This window comes from Aplidium turbinatum, chromosome 18, assembly GCF_918807975.1.
Source record: "Aplidium turbinatum chromosome 18, kaAplTurb1.1, whole genome shotgun sequence".
Classification (NCBI taxonomy): domain Eukaryota; kingdom Metazoa; phylum Chordata; class Ascidiacea; order Aplousobranchia; family Polyclinidae; genus Aplidium; species Aplidium turbinatum.
Genome location: NC_137489.1, coordinates 3,537,764 through 3,555,108, shown reverse-complemented (window position 1 = coordinate 3,555,108; position 17,345 = coordinate 3,537,764). Strand labels below are relative to the sequence as shown.

Here is a 17,345-nt window from a genome sequence, read left to right as displayed (position 1 = left end):
GCTTACGCCAAAAAAACAAAAGCTCACCAAGATTTTCCTAAAATCAAAGGCTAGGACGGGTAATAACAATGCATTTCTTGTGTAATAGAAAAAGCAAAACGGCATCGGGATAAAGTTGATTTAGAGAGTAGGAGGTGGTGCTGATTATGAAGAGCAATGGTTTTGGAAATATTACTGTGCACATTTTTTGGAAACACATTTTTACAGACTGTTGTCGTTTGTACAAGCCACTGAGATTGATTAATTAATTCCACATAATTATAGGCTATTAAATGCCGCTTTCCTTTTTCAGGAAAATCTCCTAAAAAACGGCTGCCAACCTTTCCCAAGTTGGAAGATAAAAGAAAAATTCGATGCTGCCTATGCTTCTCTCCAGTATGTAACCAACCTTGTTCATTATTAATTAACGTTGCAAAATTGCCTTTCTTTGTTATTTGTTTTATCATTATTACAATAAAAGATGCATGCAGCCTAACAATAATCATGCATTATTTTTCGCCGATTGCGACAACGTACAGCACACTGCCATACAACAGGAAGCAGCGAAGGGACATGTCAGCTGCTCCCCTTGTTTTGGCATGCCAAAGTGTCTTGTGCTGAGGCACAGCCGAGTTCTCTGGAGCGGTGTCAAACCTACGTCCTTTCGAACGTCATGCAGACGTTCTCACCACCAGGCCTGGAAAAAATGGGGAATCCGGGAATGACATTCCCGGGAAATTTGTCGGTTCGCGGGAAATTTTTACTGTAAGAATCACATTACTAACGTCTTTCATTCACCGTCAACCGTCATCGTAATTTGCTGACACATTGCAGTTCCGACACTGATTCGTATCACTGCGTAGTGCGTATTTACAATTTCCAACTTGTACATCAGAGCTGAATAAGTTCTTAGCAAAATTGCGCAAATATATTGCAGTAGTCCGCCCGAAAGCGTCGTAAAAAGCATAGGAAGTGTAATTGAAAAAAATCGAAATGTTTGTGGAGATACAAAAACATCCACAAATAAAAAATAAATAAAGACATTAGCAACGAGCTGCTCATTCACTGGAATGGGCCTCACATAAGCAAGTGTAATAGCATCGTGAAACAGGCTCTTAACCTACATTTCAAAGGAAAACTATGGCATTTTAGTACTAATGATGTTCGCTTGAAAATGTACAAAGTGTCTGCTGTGGTAGATAGACCAAACAACAAGAAATCGTCACCATTTTTTATGTCCTGGTAATGTATTTGTAGTAATTTCGCATGGGCAAAATTTGCTTGCGGTTTCTTTGATTTACAAAAACAGCTGTTTTAGCGTCGTAATTTTGATTTTGTTGTCAAATTAATTAATGCGTTTGGTTATTCTTCGTGTAACCGACTGGTTGTTTTGTAGGTGACAAAAGTAACTTCCCAACGTCTTGTGCTCTCACTCAGCGAAACTTGTGCATTCAGCCGTCTGGCCGTTTTTTGTGCTATATGCTTATATCGCTTAATACTTAGTTATGCTATTCATGCACATTGCACAAACTATCAACTCGTTCGAGCATGAAGCATACTGTCAACTTGTCAAGTACGTAACAAGCGGCTCATGATGTCGTATTGTTTCATGATATTCACATGGTGGTCGGTGAGTCAGTGGATCTAATTTGTAAGCATGCGGCGTCTAATTTATTAAGCCTATTGTTGTTGGCCAATGTATTCCGATCAAAACGGGCACATCAGGCACAAACAGTGCGCCATGCCTGCTTACGAATAAGATACCAAGATTCTTTATTGGAACTATGAAGCTACAGATGGCCGTCTATATTTTTTGCGTGAGGCTTTTCGCCGAAAAACTGTACAATGTGTAATTATGACGTCATTATCGTGATCGTAAGCCGCGGGAAATTTTTTCGCTGAAAAACAGATTCCCGGGAAGCTAAACATTTTTTCCAGCCCTGCTCACCACTCAGCCGACAATGCTTGACAGTGTCTCACTGATTGAGGTGTGTTCATGGTGTGTTAGTTTTTCCTGACACTGATTGAATTTGTTCAGATCGTGTTGAACATTGCTCAACATCTTATCAAGGTGCACAATATTCTGGACCCTGACAAAAGGAGGCGCCTTTGCGTTGTTTCACGGTTGGGAGAGAACAAAAGGAAAGGGAAGCGACCTTGTCCTATTTGTGACAAGTTGGTTGGACGAGTGTCTCAACACTTACAGAGATACCACAAACTTACCGTAAGTTGATATGCATTGCTCAATGCACTTATGGCATGTATATATATATATATACAGTGCCGGTCTTTGGGGTGTGCAAACCGTGCGATCGCACAGGGCCCGCAAATTAGGGGGCCCACAATTTACTCAGAAAATGCAGTAATTTTGTCATTTCCAATGGAAAAATTCAACAAAGGAATTAGCAACAAGAAAGACTCAATGGGTGCAACCTATTTCGTCCCCTGAAAAGATCGAGAGAAAAAAAAACATGGCCGAAGTTGCTGATCGGAGTTGCCGCAAACATTTCAAATTTCTCTCGATCTTTTCAGGGGACGAAATTTGATTTTGTTAACTCCGATTTCAGGGTACGAAATCGGGGTACGAATTTTTCAGGGAACGAAATAGGTTGCATCTAGACTCAACATAGCTTTATTTCCAAAAAACGCCCAAGAATGCATGATCTTATTCTTTTGCTATGCCACTGGACAGCACCATTTTACAGTAGGATAATATTCATACCCAAATTTTGAACATGCTCTCAAAATGCCCCAAATTCACAGTAATATTTCAAAATTTTCTGGGGGAGGCCCCCCAGACCCCCGCTGCTGGGTGTCAGACCGTCAAACCACCCCCTCCCCTTTCAAAATAGGCCTCCCCAGCTACGCTACTGAGTTGAATCATTGTCATTGGGGCCCGCAAATCATATTCCGCACAGGGCCCGAAATACCCTAAGACCGGCACTGTATATATACCTTGTATCTGTTTGTAAATGTTAATGAAATGTAATCGGTCAGAGTCCTGTTAGTTCAGTCATAATGCAGGCAAACATGTAATGCAATCACTAAAACTATATATATAAATAAATAGAAAAAAATACGATAGTTAAACTTTCAGTTGGTCTTAGAAAGTATCGCTTTTTACCCAATGTTGTACTGTAATGCTGCTGTATGTAGCCTACTATTATAGTGAGCGCATAGGGAAGATCAGGGAGCAATGGGACAAAAGTAGCCTTATAACTCTAAGAATTCACAAATATGAGTACCAAACCGCAATTCTTATAAAGTTCCACCCTTTGTTCATATCTTCAAAACGTTTCTATAAAAAAAGTCGATGTTTCGACATTTATTTGTAGTTTTAAATGCCGCCCACTGTTGCCTAACCTAAGGAAGCAGTGCGGCACTTTACAAAGGAATTGAGTGTACATTGTACGTACAGTAACAAGAAACTTGTTGCAAACATAAAAACATATATTTTTCATTGCTTTTATGATTTTACAATTTAAAAAAATCTCTTTGGTGTCATGCTTGAGCTGCAAAAAAGTTCGCCATAAGCGACATTGACCACTGACCAGTCTTTCAGTTCCACACGCAAAATTTCAGTCATTTACGTTTACCACGCTTCAAGCAACTGGTACTGTCCCACTGGTCACCGATCTCTCTGCTTTATAGATATAAATTGTACATAATATGCAGTTGTGTGGTAGCGGAAGTAATAGTGCGTTACTGCAGTACAAAATACTTCTTTTCCCATTAACATTGCAGAAGAATTCAAACGACTACCGCCGCTTCACGGGGAAAGGCCATTCTTTTGAAGGCGTTCTTGCTGAATTTAAAGTGAGGCATCTTAAGGCTTCTTTAAAAATGCTGAACCTTGTGGAATGCATTCCTTGTAAAAAATAAGAAATATATCACCGTATTAAACTTCACCAACACCTTGACTGCTCTATCGGTGGACTTTATGTTCATCATCATCATTAAGTTCCTTCCTCTCGTCGAGGGTTGGACTTGGAGGCAATGAGGTTCCAAGTTTCTCTGTTGTGAGATTTTTCTACTGCACTTTTGTAATTAAGTCCTGACCAGCCTTCAATATCATTAGTCCAAATTCTCGGTGGTCTGCCCTATTTCGTTTGCCGTTAATTTTTCCTTCTAGTAGTTGTCTTTCAATAGCATTGTTTGTTGCGAATCATGTGGCCAAAACATTGCAATTTTCTTGATTTAATTGTTTGTAGAATTTCCATGTTAATTTGTATTGTAGATAGTATATACGTGTGTTTGTGATTTCATCCTTCCATGAAGTTTAGAGCATTCTTGTATAAATATAAATTTATGTTAAAACTTTATGCTACAAACCAACTTATATTTACACTTGCAGGTGTTTATGCAGGGTTCCAGCGGTGGCGGCAACAAGGACTCGTCGATCAACAAGGTGATGAACGACGTTCGCAATACCTTCATTCATGCGAACGGCGTTACATTCGACGCCACCACGCTGGAGCCCATCATCATAGATAAAACAAAAAAAGACAACACGATTTACAACATCATCAACAGTATGAAGCACTTCCTTCGGTAAGTAAAAACATTGCAATAAGGGCATCTGCAGTGCCGCATTATCCATAAAGCCCAACTAGCTGAAGCGTTAGGCGTTCCAAAATTCGGCCCACCACAAATAGAGTTTCACATTGAAACAAGGTTCAATACTTGACAATGTTATCCATAGGATAATATCTCTCCATTCAGCGGCACCAAGTGGATGAAACAATTCACAGGCAACAACACTCGGAAAGTGCACTCTGCGAAATTTCGTGACCGGGCCTGCCTTAGTAGTTCAATGCTTCTACAAGTATCCAGAAATAGTCTATTAGGGTTTGTCAGTGCGAGGATAAGGATTCCTGTAAACATTAAACAATCACTCAATGTGTTGCAGATTTGCTGAAATTAACAAAGATATGTTCGAGTTGGATTTGCCGAAATTGGCTGAGTTGCAGGCTCGAATCAAGAATTGGGCAAAAACATATAAAAAAAAGGCGGAAGCTCGGTCGATGTCGATCAATTCCTCCTCTCATCGTAAGCACACTATACATATTTCCTTTCTATTCATCTGATATTTTGCATGTGAGGGAAAATATTTATAGTAATGGCTCATGTTGGTTGATTTGTGAAGACATGCGGTTTAGCAACTCATGTAGAATGGCCCCCAGTCCCCGGCAGCCCTTAAATGGGCAGGGGGTGCGAAGAATCTCCGGGTTGTCTGACGTTTCTGTTAAAAATTCAGGGATACGACTGGGAAGTCTAAATGTTGGAAGTTTGCGTTGTAGAGGTACTGAGGTGAGTGAAGAGCTGAGAATGAGGAAGGTAGATGTTTGCTGTTTACAGGAAGTCCGATGGAGGAACAAAGGAGCCAGGTTTTTGGGTGTCAAAGGACGGAGATACAAGCTGTGGTGGTCGGGCAATGATATTGGGACCGGAGGAGTTGGGATTTTGGTAAAGGAAGAGCTATATGAAAATGTTGTTGAGGTTCGTAGACAGAGTGACAGAGTAATGGCGATAGTGATGGTGGTCGAGAATGTAGTGATGAGAATAATTTGTGCTTATGCACCACAAAGTGGAAGATCCGATGCAGAAAAAGAAAGGTTTTATGATGAAATGGCCTATGAATGGAGCACAAGAAGTGATCAGGAAATTGTATTGGGTCTTGGGGACTTTAATGGCCACGTTGGCCAACAAATTGATGGGTTTGAAGGTGTTCATGGAGGGTTTGGCGTGGGAGAAAGAAATCGCGATGGAAGGCGACTACTTGAGTTTTGTGATGAAAAGGACCTGTGTGTTGCAAATACCTGGTTTAAGAAAGAGGAAGGAAGAAAAGTGACTTTCAGTGCAGGTGGAAATGAAACCGAAATTGACTTTGGGTTGGTATGCAGGAAAAACAGAAAACTGATCAAAGATGTGAAAGCGATACCATGCGAACTTCAGCATAGGTTGGTGGTTATCGATTTGGACAAGAAAGGTCTGAAGAAAACTGTAAATAAAAAAAGGGTGATCAAAAGAAAAGTTTGGAAGTTAGAAGATGCCGACACAAGAGAAAGGTTTAAAAAGAGAGTTGAAAGTCTTGTTCACAACGATGTGAATGATGTATGGGGATCCTTCAAGAATGGAGTTTTGCAAGCTTGCGATGAAGTTTGTGGGAAAACAAAAGGCAGGATGGATCAAGGAGATACGTGGTGGTGGAATGAAGATGTGAGGGAAGTGATTGGGGAGAAAAAAGTCGCATACAAGGCTTGGTGCAGAAATAGATCAGAAGAAACTAAGCTCAAGTACAAGCAATTGAAAAATCGGGCAAAGAGAATAGTTGCAAAAGCTATGAAGAAAGAAGCTGAGCAGGAATTGACCAAATTAAAAAACAGTCCTAACGAAGTATATAAGTTTATGAAGGTTATGAAGCGGGATGGGAAAGATGTAGATGGTGGACGATGTATTAAAGGAAGGGATGGAAAACTTGGTTTCAGTGAGAAAGATCGTGGAAGAATTTGGAAAGAACATATGGAGATGATAATGAACGAGGAAAACGATTGGGATCAAAATGTGGAAGCCGACGTGGTAGCAGGTCCATTAAAGAGAGTTACTCGAGAGGAGGTAACGCAAGCAATGAAGAAAATGAAATCGGGGAAGGCTCCTGGACTATCTGAAGTCACTGTGGAAATGATACGCGCAAGTGGAGAGACAGGACTGAAAGCAATGCAGGAAATCAGTCAACGTGTGTTAGATGGAAAAGGAATGCCAAATGAATGGAAGATGAGTGTGGTGATACCCATCTTCAAGGGAAAGGGTGATGTAATGGATTGTGGGTCATATAGGGGAATAAAACTGTTGGAGCATGCAATGAAGGTAGTGGAAAGGGTGTTGGAGAATAGAATAAGATCTGTGGTGAAGCTGGACGAGATGCAGTGTGGATTTATGCCTGGGAAGGGAACGACAGATGCTATTTTTATTTTGAGAAGGTTGCAAGAGGAATATCGAGACAAGGGTAAAAACTTGTACATGTGTTTCGTGGACATGGAAAAGGCGTTTGATAGAGTTCCAAGAAGAGTGATGGAATGGGCAATGAGAAAAAAAGTAATGCCAGAAGCTCTCGTGCAAGCCGTAATGGGTCTTTACGACGGTGCAAGGACGAGAGTTCGCGTTGGATCTGCCCTCTCAGACGAGTTTTCGGTGAAGGTTGGTGTACACCAGGGTTCTGTCCTCTCTCCTCTAATCTTTGCCATTGTGATTGATGTGATTACCGAATGTGTAAGAGAAGATTCATTAATGGAGATACTGTACGCCGATGATTTGGTTTTGTTGAGTGACACAATGGAAGATCTGAGAGGGAAATTTGAGAAGTGGAAGGAGTCGTTTGAATGTAAAGGTATGCGTGTGAACATCAAAAAGACAAAGGTCGTAATAAGCGGAACGGAAGGGGAAATCACAATGAGCAAAATTGACCCATGTGGCGTCTGCGGAAGAAGAGTGATGGCAAATTCTGTTACATGTACGAAATGCAAGAAATGGGTGCATGGAAGATGTGCAAAGATGAAGAGAGTGACATGCAGATCTGGAGATGGTTTTGAATGTGAAAGATGCAAGAAGATTGAGGAAGGAATGATTGGTCCTGTTGAAAAGCTGAATGACGAAGTTGAATCAGTAAATGCCTTTTGCTATCTAGGAGATAGATTGAATGCCAGTGGTGGTTGTGAAGCGGCAGTGACTGCAAGAGGAAGGTTTGGTTGGGTGAAATTCAGAGAGTGTCGAGAGTTGTTATGTGGTAGAAGATTTCCGTTGAAAATGAGAGGAAGAATTTATATTAGTTGTGTGAGATCTGCAATGCTGTACGGAAGTGAGACATGGTGCTTACGGGAAAACGAATTGGCGATTTTAAGAAGAACTGAGAGAGCGATGGTGAGAGCAATGTGTGGTGTAAAGCTGATGGACAAAAGGAATACCGAAGAACTTATGAGCTTGCTTGGGTTGAATGAGAGTGTTGATAAGTTGGCAAAAGCGAATGGAGTGAGGTGGTATGGGCATGTTTTGAGAAGGGATGAAGATGATGTTTTGAGAAGAGCGCTGGAGTTGCGAGTGGAGGGTCGTAGAAAACAAGGAAGACCAAAGAAAACATGGAAAAAGCAAGTTGAGGAAGAAAGCAGCAAGGTGGGCTTGACAAGAGAGGACGCGCTAGACAGATCGATGTGGAGGCAGGGTGTGAAGACGATTGCGGCACTTGGAGGTGAATCCGGCCACCCTCGGTAACGGGGACATCACCGGATTAAAACTGGACTACTACTACTACTACTGTCGTGTGCCAAACTGGCGTGAATAAAAGCAGCAGTCAATTGTTGTTAGGTACACCTCGCTATATGGCGACGTTCATGGGTGTTGCTACTACAACATGTTATCGTACAATGCAGCATACGCTTCGGGTAGCGCTGTTAATGCGCGGCTTGCAAACTGGAAAAAATTGAAATGTTACTCGTATTTATTCAATTTTTTTACGGTGACTTGATAGCTTAGTGGTTCCAGTGTCTGCATCTGATTCTGTGGGCATGGGTTCGATAATCTCCAGTTTTCGATACCGGTTCGTATAATACCAAAGACCATTCAAAAGTGGTGCTGAATGGATCCCGGAAAATAATGTACTCGGCTGTGCCGCTGTACGGCTGTACTAACACTGTGTGCTTTGTACACCGCTAAGAGCAACACATGTCTGCCATAGATACAGCCAACAGCGTATTTGCAACAATGCACGCAGCATAACGACAACTTATTTTGCAGAAATGCTCCTAAATTCCAAGGAGAAAGTGCAATACCTTCGTTCGCCGTTCGCAATGTCCTGCGAAAGGATGTTGCGTGAGGAGGCGCAGACCTCAGCACCAGCAGATCCCTCCAGGGGAGATATTATAGGCCATCTGATGCTGAGGCTGCAGCTGCATAACATGCAGCGGCCGAAGGCCATAGCGAGGTTGCGGTGGCAAGATTTTGACTGCGCCTCGCACCAAGCAAAAAGCCACGTGGTCAAGGTAAGCGGAACACTTTTGCGATATTTTTGAAAGGCAAATTACTATATGTACGTAGTACAACGATAACATACATCGTTTTGTTTAACATCTCTAAGCTCAGAAAATCCTTTCGGGTACTATTCAATTCTTTAAAGGGTACACTTTGTTACAGCGAAACATTTCTTGTACTTGTTGTGCACATCCCAAGTATATAGCCTACCATCATAAGTGTTGTAAAACATTATAAAATGTAGCACTTATTGCAACAGCAATACTTTTTGCAGAGTCATGACCACAAAACTGCGGAGGCGATGGGCTCTGCTTCATTGGCATTCCCTGAAGAGCTGCATGCGCTTGTCGCTGCATTCCGAAGGGTAATGCCAATCGAAGGAGAGTTCGTTTTTACCATGTCGGGGAAGGCTCTCTCCACCTCAAGCGCCACGAAGCTCATGCAGCTCGCATGGGCTAAAGGTGGCTTGAAGAGCCACTTCTCCTCGACATTGTGGAGAAAGAGCGTAGTAACGGCGGTAAGAGAATTACACCTACAGGCCTACATGTAAAGGATGTATTTGTGTCGTAGGAGAAACTGCTGCATTACCAAGATTTTAGGCTGCACACCATAACTTGAATAGTTAGTATCATGAAGTAGGTCTTTCAGATGTAACAAATCAAATCGCCGCCTAACAACACCGTAGGAGAGAGACTGGGGTTTTTTTTGGTAAATTTCCGTTCTATTCCAGGAAATGCAGAATAGTCTCGATGGGATGAATCTTGAGGTCTCCCGCAGAGATGCAAATATATCGATGCTGACCAATGAGAAAGCACGAGTTTCAAGCGAACTTCATGCCACTGAAGGTAAGGGCCAAATAAAGTTCTCTCCTCTACAAAGACATCTCGCTTTTGACAAGGCTTCTAAAGCACAAGGCATCCAAATGCTTCAAGAAAAAACATTTTTGAAATAATAATTGAACTATCTTCTTACAAATGAAATAATAATTAAATCATCAAATAAAATTTCAATATCTTCTGACGATTTTTACGTTTTTGTTTTAAAATTTGAGCTATACTACTTTGATAGCCGTCTAGCATAGCAATTTGATACAAACCGTGATGTTGAAGTAGAGTTTATTTTTACAAGTTTTAATATTGGAAAGTGCTCGTTTTGTCTCACAGACACTTCGTGCACTCATCATCATCATCATAATCCATCGTCGGTTTGTTCCCCACTAGTGGGGGTGGCACTCCTTGAAACTATTTCATTTGGGTTCTAAAGTCTTACTTATACCCATTTTTTTCATATTAGTCTATTCTATTTTGAAACAACGAACTGGTATACAAAAACACACGTTGACTAGATTGGCAAAAAAAGTGGAAGGCCTTCTCTCAGCAGTGGGCCACCACAGGCTAAAAATGATGATAATTATTTTTTGGGGATTTGTGGCTTCTTTCGTCACTTGTTTCTTATAACTTCCAGATAATTTTCGTCGCGAGAAGATGTTGCTGACCGAACAAGTTGTTGAACTAAAGAAGATGAAGGAGGTGGCTGACAGAGAGATCGCTCTTAAGGACAACGAGATCGTTTCTTTGAGACAGAGTCTTGAACGAACTTCAACTGAACTGCGGCATGAAAGACACTCAAGGAACTTGATTCAAGCCCAGGTATCATAGTTTCCAAGTCTACGTTAGCTGAAAGCAGGAATTTGATTTACAGAGTATCCAGAAGTTCATGCATAGAGGCGTAAAAAAAGACATAACCTACATACCACATTTTGTCGCAGTGCCACGTTTTTTACACAAAATATTGCAAGCTCAGCTTTCAACATTTAACTTGCAGAAGGAGAGCTGTTCTCTCAGTTAAGCTACATTTCCATGTGACGCTGGCTGGGTAAATCGGATGGTGACAGCATGAACGTGGCAAAAATGTTGTCAATGTTTCTCTACTTAAAAATAAGATTCTTTTGAGACAGGCTTAAGCGTGGTTACCAACATATTTTTAGTCGCAAATTCCTTTTCAAGCCTGCAGAGTGCAGGCCCCAAGACTAATTGACTTGTCGTGACAGTCTTTATCTTCGGACCGAGAAATCTTCTTTGAGAGCCTAATCCTGGCAATTTCGCATACTTGTAGAGGCTTTGAACCACTGAGGCAGGTTCGGTTACCGAGCTGGACAGAGTGAAGTTTTCGGACGTTGAAGTGTTGTCTGTGAATTATTCCATCCACTAGGCGTCGCTGAGAGCTCAATCAAATGAGTTAAAAGGGAACCCTAAATAAAAACTTTGCAAAGCAGCTGTTAAATATGTAAATTTCAGTACTTTTATCTTTGACACAAGTAATGCATTCACAGAATAGTGTAGTAGCAGTCCAGTTTTAATACGATGATGTCCCCGTTACCGAGGGTGGCCGGATTCACCTCCAAGTGCCGCAATCGCCTTCACACCCTGCCATCAATCGATCTGTCAAACGCGTCCTTTCTTGTCAAGCCCACCTTGCTGCTTTCCTCCTCAACTTGCCTTTTTCACGTTTTCTTGGGTCTTCCTTGTTTTCTACGTCCCTCCACAACTCCAGTGCTCTTGTCAAAACATCATCTTCATCTCTTCTCCAAACATGCCCATACCACCTCACTTCATTCGCTTTTGCCAACTTATCAACATTCTCATTTGAATAGAGACGATTGAAATTTTCTTCTGACCATCAGGGAGCCCGTGCTCCGTGGGCACCGGTCTAAAGGTTTTAACATTTTTCAAGTGTTAGGTTTCGATTTATTGATTCGTGTCAATCCACTCTTGTAGTTTGACCAGCGAGTTACCCAGCACAATGAGGTGAGCGCTTTGCTGGAGGAGAAAAGGAACGAATGCCTGCGGAAGCAATCAGAGATGCATTATCTTGAAGAGAAGTTCAACACCAGCACGATGGCAATCCAGGACAAGATATCAAGAGAACTAAAGGTAGTTACCCGGTTGCTAGGCGACAACAACAACTTTTTCAAATGTCATACACGTGTATGAAGCTAGATGTCGTTATTTGGTTTCAAATGAGAGTTCAAATAGAGATATATACTCAAGCTTAGAAGAATTGTTAAATAAAACTATCTAAACTGCATCACAACGTTTGACATTCAGAAAAGAAAAATTATGTGTGTTTATTAATTGGCTTCGATTTTATTCATGAGATCAATTAAAAATGAATAGAATCATTATATTGCTGATCGTTGTGCCAAGACCTCGTACGTTGTGGTCTGTGGGCTTCAATACCTCAGGAGCTCAAAGAATTTTAGCACTGATTATTGTCAAGACATTAATTTTAAAACTTTCTTGGTCAAATTTTTATTTTCGGATGTAAAGGTAAAGGTCCCATACTCAGATACTGAGCTTTGGGGAATGAGAAGATAAGGTTTTCATTATACTAAGCCTTCGGCACTAAGGAGAGTAGGGTGGTCAGTTCCTTTCTCTCGGCCGCCTTTACTTCTGCAACTACGCCCACCCAATTTATTACACCCTGGGTAGAGGTGAGCGGTGTTTTTCAACAACCAGCTGAAGCCGGGAGTCGAACCAGGTTTGCATAATTGGAAAGCCAACGCCTTATCCGTTGCGCCATCCCACCGCTTTTCGGATGTATTGTAATGTAAATGTAACGCATCTTAATCGCACCAACGCTATGCTTGCTTGGTACAGGACGAAATCCGTTCATTGCGACAACAACTTCGATCCACTGAACTTCAGGCCACCCAAGACCGAATCATGAAAGACAAAGTGAATATATGTTTCATTTTATTTTATAGTATGGTGGATAACATATCACTGGCATAATTTTACACTTGACGCTTATAACTATCATTGATGTCTCCAGTTGTTATTTTGGGGGAGCTGCAAAATACCTTTCTGCTTGATTAAAAATATTTGCAGTATCTCTAAACGTCATCTTATCCTTTAATTAAACGATGCTGCACCATCAATTTTACTTGAAGAGACTTGTAGTATAGCCTATTCGTTTTCAGTTCATTAAAAGTGACACTGCAGCCTTTGATACATAGCTGTCAGGGCCACCACTGATGCTTATCATGATAATAATGCTTGCTTTTATATAGCTCGGTATCCATCACAGAATGCGTTGCTCCTCAGCGCTTTACAAAGCAGACACTATCTATGCAGCTGAAAAGAGGTGCAGCTGAGTAGGTTATTACCCGAATCTATTATAAGATTCAGCACCACTTTTAAAAAGTCTTTGGTACGACTCGACACCGAGAAGGTATCGGACCCTCGCCTATCGATTCAGAGGCGGACACACTAACCACTAACCATTGAGCCTTATTGGGATTTGTTAATCGTTAACTTTGTACGTTGCTTCAGATGGTCGAAAACGTGTCCAAACTCACCCACGAAAACGCGTCGCTCCACTCCACTATGCTGGACCTAACCAAGCAAGTGGACCATGAGCGACTGATGCTGGATGAGAAGGACTCGAGAGCTGCCACTCATACGTCACAGGTAGGACTGGGAACGTTGTGGTTGGTGCCTAATTGTGTGACTACAAGTTTGGGCTAAGAACATTGCGCAACTTAAATGAGCCTGCTGAGCATTGTTATGATGAAGCTGTATTTTCGCGAGTGAACAAGCACATATGTAAGGGATTCTGTTTTCATATTTACACTGCCAGAGACTGGGACGACATGATCCTGTTGGTCAGCTATGCTGCTGATAGCTTCTTAACGTTATTGTTATTTGGTAGTACTACGAACAACAGTGGTTATCCTCATGACACTTCAGGCTTCTTTGAAACAAAATGAATGATCATGTAGTGTTACGAGGATGACCACTGTTTATAATGCTGGAAAATTTGTTGTCTAGATCACAGAATTGCGTGGGAGTGAGCAAGTTTTAACTTTGGAGCTGAACAAATTCAAAGAGTTATTGGATTACGAAAGGAAGAAGTACCACGAACTAGAGGCTCAGGTTGGTGGAAGCTGTCATCACACAATGCCAAGTAGAACCTCGCGCCTAGTCATGTAATAGTAAAAATCCTCCATGACAAGTTATTGGCACTTTTGTTCAAGCTAGTTCAATGCTAACAAGACTAAATTTTGTCCTCACAAAATCAACGATATTAGCGCCAGTTGTTATTTTGTATACAAAAGCTGGTTCTTATCACAACTTATTGTTTAGTTGAGTGACAGAATGGCGCAGCCGATAAGACGTTGGGTTTCCATTAATGCAAACCTGGTTCGACACTCGGCTTAAGCTGGTTGTTGATAAACGCTACTCAGCTCTACCCAACAGCAAAATCCGCCATTTTTACATTGATTCAACGTCTGCAGATTGGATCGTAGTTGATCGCCTAATGTTCGTACAAATAATGTCTTCTAAACGTTAGGTTATGTTCAGATGCTGAAAGCACAAGATGGATTGTCCAGTACACAATTCCACAACCGCTCTGTGCAAAGCAGGTTGGATGAGGTGGAAGCTCGATTCTCCCGCGCGGACACCGATAACGCACAATTGAGGAAAGATAAACAGATCCTTGTGGAGCACATCGCTCAACTCCAGAAAAAGGTTTGACTTAAAAAAAAGAATGACAAATTCTTATCTTGTCAGTAACCTTCACAGATGTGATACGTTTCAAGTATAACAAACTATAGAAATTCAGTACACCTAAAACTGATTTTATCTTATTATGGACTGAGTAGTCGAATAGCGAGATTATTCTGCCGAAGTTTTAAAGACATTGGTTCAATCCTTGTTTAGAAAATCCCTCTATATTTCGGTAAAACCCTCAGTGCTGTGTGAGAAGTAAGGCACAGATTTTGGCTTTATTTTCGTTTTCCAAATCTAAATCCTGGCTACAATAGATTGTAATTGCTGTTTCATTGTTATTTTCAGCTTGACTTGAGGGAAGCTGAAATCTTACGTATGGAGGCGCACATGCACACCTTGCAGAATGACGTCAGTGGCCTCAAGACGGAGATTGACAAGAGCAAGTCAATGCAGTCTCGGCATTGGGATAAGTTATCCCGGAAAGCGGATAGCCTTCGTATTAATTCCTAAAGGATTCGTGAGCAAGAGGTTGGTCCTGTTTTGTACACTCCCTTGGATTTGCTTTTTCAGAAAGCTTAATATGCTGCCGAAAATCAGAGCACGGAATTGTGGGTAGTTTCCTCACCCAATCGGTACTGTACAAATTGTGGATTCATCCAATACATTAAGCCTACCAAGTTTTTCAAAGTTTTAAAATTTAATTTTTTAAATCTTTTTCTACAAAAAACGCGCTGGCGAACTATTTGTGTTTTCTCCTAAATGGTGCTATAGTTGTAGTACCACAGGTCGACACTTTAACGTAGGGCATTTTTCCTTGCGAATCAACTGATTACAGCCATGTGACTCAGCACGTGATATTGTGAGCGTTCTTTTCGAAAGATTTTTGATACAATGTGAACGTATGGTCATCGGCAACGTTGACTATTGAGTTAGGGTTCTGGCAAGGGATGAAGTCATTTCGATAGAATGGGTTCGATTCCCGCCCCCTGCCGTTAAAATTGTTCTAGGTTACCTTTTTTAACCGGTGCACCGCACCGCGATGGTGGCAACTGGCTAGCGCGGAAAACTGTCCTTCGCTAAAGTGTCTACCTCTACCAGCACCACACGGCATGAGTTGCACATTTTCGTTGTAGAAAGGCTGTGTGTATATTTTTTGGGAACATCCTTTTTTATCTCGCTGCATGCAATCTCAAATTGAATAATATTATTTATATAAAAACCTGTGCATTAAAAATAGCCTTGGTTGGTAAGTTATTACACACTGGTGTATTTGCTTGTATTCTTTCATTAGTTTAAGTTGAACAACAAAGTATTGTTATTGAACAAAGTATCATCTCGTACAATTAATCGTTTTGCTTTTTTATTCCCAATCGTGCCTTAACTTGGTAATTTGCCTTCAGTGCTTTTAAATGGTGTTTCCAACAATGTTTATTGAAAGCCGATTATGTCAGTGCTATATTCACAGCATTCAAATAAATTCTGCAAATTGTACACGCCCAAGCGATGGAATCGTCATTTTGTTTTCTTGCCAGAGATATCACAAAAGTGCCATGGAAGTTTTAACTAGACTTTTAACTATTCATATGAATTTGTTCTGTTTATTGGTGATGGTTTAAATTTCAGTTCAGTTTTACTTTTATTGATTGTAGATCGTGGCTAGTGTTTCCAATGAGTGTAACTTACACAGCACAGCAAAATCCGTCATTTTTACATTGATTCAACAGGTGCAGACGTTGAATCAATGTAAAAATGACGGATTTTGCTGTTTGGATAAAACTTCAAATGTTTATAGCCACCTCCAGGCAGCCATGATGCAGCCTATACCAAGCCCATACTAAATCGTAATGATTGAAAAAATAGCGGTCGTCGTCTTCGTGTGAGCCTCTGGGGCCGAGGGTTCATCCTTTTACCATCCTAGATTCACGATGTTCCCGAACTACACTGGAAGGCTACTAGAGAGTAGCCGGTCTTTGGTCTCATCACCCATGACGCGCAGACCTTCCATTCTTTGGTGAAATCAAGTGATGCTGATATTTCACAAGTGCCACAGCACGATGCGCATCGGTTCGAGTCAATGTTTCTTGTTGCTTACGTGACCACACAACAAGCTTTGGGAAATCAGATCGTTGTTGCACGAGTATAGCCTACTGCATATGTATAATTTGTATATGGCACATGCGATCACTGTATTGTATTGTACGATAGTCGTATGTAGTATGTATGATACTCGTATGTAGTCTAGGCCTACTTCATATGAAAATGTTGACGTTAGAATAGATGTTTAGTACACAAACACTGTTGTGGTTTTGAATTTATTGAAATATTGTAGTTTTTCTATGTGTATCGTTTGTGCAACTATAAGAATTGTGACGTCGGTATCTTTCATAGAACAATTTGCATTTTTATAATAGCAAGCAAGTTCCACGCATGTTTTACAGTTATACTGCAGGCTGTCACATTTCACTATCGTTATGTTTTAATCTATAGAAGGCTATAGTGTAATTTGCATAAAGTCGATATAATGTTACTGGTGTGTTATCCTTGTGTTCGAAAAAAATCAAAATATAAAAGTCAATTGTGAGTAGGTTTTCTTCGTGTGAAATACTATTGTGTTCTTGTTCTTGGTGTCAAACAGTGCATAAGGTGATGGAGAAAATGTAGAAAGAGGTCCCAGAATACTGGTTCAATACGCTCCACGGCTAGTCAGTGAAAGCTTTGAGGGTTCTCAAAAGAAGTGTTACTATTAGTCACACAAACATCCTTGGTAGGTTGTGCAGACGTGTTGGCCTCAACTCAATATCTTTTAAGGTTGATTACACTTTGCAAGAT

General features: G+C 41.0%; 1 protein-coding gene across 1 annotated transcript; it reads left to right on the top strand.

Annotated features, from left to right (window-relative positions):
* Positions 1-8,906: 8,906 nt before the first annotated feature.
* Positions 8,907-17,096, top strand: LOC145787535 (uncharacterized). Its single transcript, XM_082599294.1, has 10 exons — positions 8,907-9,011; positions 9,275-9,517; positions 9,731-9,845; positions 10,465-10,649; positions 11,778-11,933; positions 12,660-12,737; positions 13,335-13,472; positions 13,833-13,937; positions 14,367-14,534; positions 14,862-17,096. The coding sequence occupies exons 1-10, from the start codon at positions 8,928-8,930 to the stop codon at positions 15,024-15,026; spliced, it is 1,437 nt and encodes a 478-aa protein (XP_082455420.1). The 5' UTR covers positions 8,907-8,927; the 3' UTR covers positions 15,027-17,096.
* The last annotated feature ends 249 nt before the right edge of the window (positions 17,097-17,345 follow it).